This window comes from Pundamilia nyererei, unplaced genomic scaffold (assembly GCF_000239375.1).
Source record: "Pundamilia nyererei isolate P.nyererei 1_Seehausen unplaced genomic scaffold, PunNye1.0 scaffold00122, whole genome shotgun sequence".
Taxonomy (NCBI): Eukaryota; Metazoa; Chordata; class Actinopteri; order Cichliformes; family Cichlidae; genus Pundamilia; species Pundamilia nyererei.
In genome coordinates this window covers 1,758,425-1,764,701 of record NW_005187523.1, presented here as the reverse complement: position 1 = coordinate 1,764,701, position 6,277 = coordinate 1,758,425, and the positions used below count along the sequence as shown (strand labels likewise).

Here is a 6,277-nt window from a genome sequence, read left to right as displayed (position 1 = left end):
CGCACTGCCGAGTCTATCCAGTCTTTTAAATTACGTCTTAAAACTTATTTTTTTACTTTGGCTTTTGATTCTGTCTAGTTGGCTGTTTTAGCTTGTTGCGTTGTTACCTATTGTTTGTTGTCCTCTTCTATTGTTTGTTTTAACTGTCTCATGTTTTTATTGACTGTGAAGCACTATGGTCAACACTGTTGTTTTTAATATGTGCTATATAAATAAATTTTGATTTGATTTGATGATGAGTGTAATCAGTTCCCCAGGCAGTGATGATGAAGACGACTGCTTGCACGATGAAGGCAATGGAGCTGTAGCTGCGATCATGACAATCGTGGTATAAGATAATGACTGGAAATGACATGGTGAAGAAGTTTAAGACGCTGATTAAGAGAGAGTTGTGACGATAATGAATGAATGAGGTGATGAAGAGCAGCAACCAGATGATTAGAAGACTATAAGGAGGACTGGAACGATGTTTCCTCATCCTCTGCTTTCCCCCCCTAGGGGCAACCTCACCGCCGCCCCTCCCATGCACAGCGTTGCCTCGGTGATTGCCGGTTTACGTGATGACGTCGGATGTATATGAGCGCAGGCGGCGGGATCTCTCTCCCTTTTACCGCCATCGGAGCGGAGTCTCTTTCTTCCCCGAGACCGCTTCACTGCGTAGCGCCGCTAACCAAACCAGCCTCCGGCTAGACAGCGAAGGTAAGAGACGGGAGTTGGGAATGGCTTCGGCGCTAACGCCCCAAACTTGGTCGTCGTCCCCGAAGTTGAATTTCAGTCCCACTGTATGAGCGAACGGTGGCAAGAGGGTGACAGCGCTGCTTTTGCTAATGCTAGTCAAGTCAGACAGTGGCAGCAGCCATTGAGACTGGCTCCACCATGATGTGTGTTAACGTTAAACGCGATTTGGGGAAAAAACCCCAATAAAACAGCGTTTATGTTCGTCCGCTTCCACCGGACTGTTTGACCAGTCATTGCATTCGCAGAGAGGACAAAACGCTGGCTAAGTCCGGCACTTGTCGGCGTTTTTCGACATTTGTTGACACGTGTCTCCTTTCTTGTAATTTTGGACTTGACCTTATTTTTATTTTTGTGGAGGATGGGTGGGTGGAGATGGAGGGGGACGGGGGACTGTTCACGAGACTGAGCTTTACTGATAACGGCACGCGGCGTTTGGTTGAATTGGATAGTCGGTTCTATTACATAAGGGGAAGCTGGTTAAAACGTGGTGCTGGAGCGTTGACACCACTTCCTAACTGGCCCATATTTTCTAGTTACAGCACCGTGTCTGTCGAAGCTGTTCCTCCCACTTGCTCTCCCCGAGTAGTGCGCATCGAGCTAGCAGCACGCAAGCTAGCTTTAACTAGCAGCGCACACACAAGAGCTCTTTGATACTAGACTGAGGCAGGCCGGCTAAAGTTGGTCTGTACACTAGCCGGAGTCCGGCTTGTTTTATGTGGGTAAAATGAGTAAACGTTTCAACAGGTTGGCTGCCAAATGAAGCCGAAATGTGGTTTCAGCAGGCAGGCATCCACCCGGGGCTTTTTGTTAGTCATGAATGGGTCGACATGACTTCAGCATGCAACACGTGGTCGCTGGGCAGGGATAGAAGAAATGGCTATCTTGAGTAAGGGTCTGTCTTTGGGCCAGTTTGATGTTTTTAGGAGAATGTAATCAATTAGCTGCTCCGTGTTGCAATTAGTCTCCTCTAGGGAAGACGTAGGTGGGTTTAAGTTGTCTTTTTTTTTCTTTTTTTAATGGCAATTACACACCATACAAAGTGGGAGCAGCTTAAATCTTTTTTTGTTCAAATGAATCGCCACATATAGCTCTGGAAGCGCTGATGTTGTTATCACTTTTCACTATAAAAAAAACAAGTTGAGGTATTTTAGGGACTTAAACAATGAGGCATGCTGTTGATATTGACGCAGGTTGGCCTGGGCAATTTGATAGAAAATGCTCCAGGCTGGTATTATCCTGTGCGTAATATACCCAAGTCTTTGTTTCGTGCATTATAAGCCAACTACCCAAACTAAAAACACTGTCATCTCATTCTGCACAGTGGAAATTGTTTTTTTTTTTTTTTTTGTCTTAAGAGCTTTCTCCAGTACTTATCAATAATTTGGAGAAATAGAGAGGTGGTAGGGATGGTGGGTGTCATCCTAGAGTAACAAAGCACATGTGCTTTTATTATTCCTAGACACTTTCAGATTTATTCATTTGTCAGTGTAAACTTAAAAAGTGAAAGCCTAAAAACGTTTCTTGCTATTCCAAAAGTGGCAGACTGCAGGTTTCATTTGAGAAATGGGATGTAATTAAAGTCACAAACCAGCCAACAAGGCAGGCTTCTCCCTAAATCAGTTATCCTCTGCAAGAGGGAAGAAACACATTGATCTGTCATGTGACTTTTCTAAGCTAAAAGTGTCACATCAGCTCTGCAGCTGAATAATCTTGGCGTATCGGCTGAATATAGCCCACCTGAGATAAACAGTTATGATATGCTGCTTTGTTGAAATAATTTCCTTGCTCTGTTGAAAGACCTACATAGATTTTTGGTTTCGATTCTAATTTGTCGAAAGTTAAGTGTAATAGATTATAAGCTCCTGGGCTTTAGTTCTTGAAGCCCTGCAGCTGCTAGTGTTACAGGCTAACAAGGGACAGATTTGCCCCTGGGATGACAGTTGAATGTAGTTAATGAGTTGGGACAGCAGCAAGAACATGGCAGTCAGGAAAAGGATTATGGACCTTTTACCATCATCTGCACTCTGCTGAAATGCCGTCGTGTCATTCATGTGTTGCTAGGTCAGTGATGATTCATATAAAATGTGTCTTGTAACATTGTCATGATAAAGTAGTGGTAGTCAAAGTCCATTAGACTTTAAAAAATTGAATAATTGTTTTGTTTTTTCTTAATGGGGAAAAAAATACTTTGGCTCATGTGTTCCTCCATGGCTGCCTCTTTAGTGAGTCTCGGGTCCATCCTTTATGGGTTTTAGCAGTTCTTTTCCTGTTCCATGGGACATAATTGCATGCAAGTCGCATCCTAGAGCTGGTGGAGAACTGGTTCCTGTAGTGCTAAACCAAACTGTACCAGGCTACAGGAGTAGAAAAGGGACTGCTGTCAAGCAGCTAAACTCCCAGCTGGTGGAGTTGGAATATGTCTGTAGGGAGAGGCAACTGAATTGCATCAAGGACCCGCCACCCTAATCAGTCTCTCAGGGGAAGGTGGCCTTGGCTGAGTGGCAAGGGGGTGACTGACTAACAGCCAGGGTTGATCCCATGTAGACTGGGATGGGACTCTTAAAATAAGCATGTGATGGATTTAGACAAATCCTGAGTGTTTAATAAAAATTCTTTGGAAAAAGAAGTTAATTATTTATTTAATTATTTGGGGATGGGCGTGTTATTAGAGATTAGTGAAGTTTATTTGAATATCGATCATAGCAGGTAATAGTAGCCACAGTGCTAAACAGACTGCTGTACTGATCGGCAAAGGACTAATGAGGGAAAGATGACATTCATATGCACTAAAGTCATTTTCAGTCTTTTGTTTTTAATCAGTGTGTGATTGCCTCATAAGGCTCTGCTTTGATCTTTCGTGAGATGCTGTCAGTGCTGTGTTGACTGCAGCCTAGGGTTCCTTTTATATGCATTTTTCATGCATTTCCTCTGGAGTGGAGGGTAGTGCTGTGTGTGCACTATTTTCAGGAGTAGCATTACTTATACAGCCAGTTTAGTTTCATTTGCATCAAAATGGTGAGGCTGCAGTTTTACATTTTTAAAATTATACAATAAAAACTATATATCATTTTAGTTCTTTTGTGGTAATAAGAAGGGAAGGGGACTTGATATGAAGTAACTCGAGTTTTTGTGGTTTATTATTAGTGTTCTCTAACAACATTGTGGGGTGCTTATTGCAGAAATTGTTCTATTTATTTTTTTACTGTGGAGGTGCTCAGTAACATTCCAGTAGCTGTTTAACAACACAATGAAGGACTGTTAAATTTAAACCAGTATCTTTATATTAGCTCAGAAGTTGGTTGTAAACGGTGTTCAACAGAAATCTTAGTGTACTAATTAAAAACATGAATGCACATTAATATCCTCAAAGCCCCCGCAGATACCTTTCCTTTCTGCAAGTTCTTAATATTAGTGGACATGCCAGGCTTTTTGTTTTTAAGTATATTACATAAAATTGTTCAGAGTGGTGGTATTCACCCTTTAACTGCTTACTAGAAAAAGATGTGTAAAGGTAGAGATGAGGCTCAACAGACGGGTGAACTACTGATAAGAGCCGCATTTTGGTTGTGGTCATTACTCCTGAACTTTCCACTGTGAGAACAGAAGTTGCATAACATAAAGTGTGCTGTAGCTCAATCATGCGTAACCTCATGCATGTGTCTTTGGTGCCCTCTGGTACTTATACAAATTGCACTACACCTTTGTGCGTATGAAATTTCTGCCTATTGTCATTAAATGATTTACTCTGGCTCTTGCAGCCAGTTTTTAAACTGAAACTAGTCATTTTGAGCAGGTTGTGTTAATAAGTTGCCATCTCCTAACCTGGTTAGGATAGATGCAGCTTTGCCTTTAGGCTGAACAATTTTGCAAAAAGCCTGTGTAGTGCACCCCTCTGGTAACAATAACATGTAATCCAGGATTTCTAAGCTAACTGGTTCTGTTCTTTCTTTCTAGCATCACTTGAGACTCGGTTAATATGGCAGACATCGACAAGTAAGTACATTATGTGGTGTTGATAACTAAAATTAAACATTGGGCCTCTCTGTCAACTCGTTTTTTTTTTTCTTTTTTAAGTTGAAGGTGACATTTTTTGTGCTTATAAGGTAAACCTTGAATATACCAAAAGCAGAACCATGGAGAGGTCCAGATTAGTTGCGGTAAAGCCTGACAAAGGGTTTGCTGCAGGTGGGACACCTGTCAAAGCATCCACACCCCAGCCTTTTATTCTAAAATTCCTGTGTCGTTGTTGCAAAAGAGGCAGTGATTTATAGTTGCACACTCATTATGATATGAAATGGGACTTTTTAACATGAAGCCTACAGTAGTTGGACTTGTTTTTGGAGCCAGCTTCATGTGGTCATTGGAGGAACTGCAGTTTCTGGTACTGAGTTTTCAGATTCAGAAAGTGCCCCTCAGGTTAAATCTAAGGGTGCAGTGCAGTAGGAGCTCCTCCACACACCTCTCCAACAGCTAGGGTTACTTTTTTCCCCCTTTAAATGCGTGTTTTACAGGCCACCTTTAAAACATGTATGGCTCTGTAACAATGGCCCAATCGGATGGAAGCTGTCTCTTTGACTCTTAAATTCTTCCACTCTTGGGCATTGATTTTTCACAATAGTCTGCAGCCTGATGGAAGGATGAGACGGGCTAGTGAAGCTGTGTTATGTTCGGTATTGAACTGTGATAGTGCTGCATCTTGAAGTTGGGCATCATGTTTCACTGCTTTGAGCAGCATCATGGGTAAAGGCAGACTCCAGTTTTGTTTACTAGTGAATTTTTAGAGCTGCACCGCATCACTGCTGGCCCTCACTCAGTATCAGGATGATCTTGGGCAAGGTGTGTCAGCGTGGCAGTTGGCTCTTCATTGTTAGTCATGCTATTACTGCCACGTGTGGCTGGCATAGTGGTCAGTGATCAGCCAAAAGATGGCAGGAGTAGTTTGGCCAATCTTAAATGTTCCTTCATAAGTACTGCTTTGTTTTGGCTAACATTTCCACCCTCTGTCCTTCCCCTCTCTCCTTGAGCAGCAAAGATCAGGCTGAGATGGACCCAGCAGATATGGAGGATGTTGAGGAAGTGGAAGAGGAGGAGACGGGAGAGGATGAAAACAGCAAAGGTAAGGCAGTCTCAGTATACTTACAGTCTAGAGTTGAATTGCGCATATTCTGTGGTTTAGGTGAAATGTAGAAGTGGGGGAATGTGGGGTCACATGTGCCCCCCCTCAAAAAAAGCTATTTAGCCAGTGCCAAAGGAATATCAATAGCCAAGTGATAACATTGAGAAGATGGCAATTCAAACACTCAGTATCAGTGGGTGAACAAAGTGGCACATAAACTTGAATACAGCATAATAGACTTAACAGTTGAGAGCTGGGAGCACTGATCCGTTTTATTTTGGGATCTCGATGCTGTTTATGTATTCTTTGATCCTCAATGGTTCTGACGACTCCTCACATATTGGCCTACTCCCGGCTTATTGTGGCTAGATATAGATTGCTGCTTGGGCCTATCTTTTTATAGCTAGTTTGAGCAGTGTTTTA

The 6,277-nt window shown here is 42.4% G+C and overlaps 1 protein-coding gene across 2 annotated transcripts in view; it reads left to right on the top strand.

Moving 5' to 3' along the window:
• Positions 1-566: 566 nt before the first annotated feature.
• nap1l1 (nucleosome assembly protein 1-like 1) overlaps positions 567-6,277 on the top strand; it is a 20,624-nt gene continuing 14,913 nt past the window's right edge. For both annotated transcript variants that reach the window (XM_005742664.1, XM_005742665.1), the window contains exons 1-3: positions 567-699; positions 4,693-4,731; positions 5,766-5,854. In XM_005742664.1, coding sequence (XP_005742721.1) covers positions 4,715-4,731; positions 5,766-5,854 — 106 coding nt within the window. In that variant the 5' untranslated portion in view covers positions 567-699; positions 4,693-4,714. The remainder of the gene's footprint in view (positions 700-4,692; positions 4,732-5,765; positions 5,855-6,277) is intronic.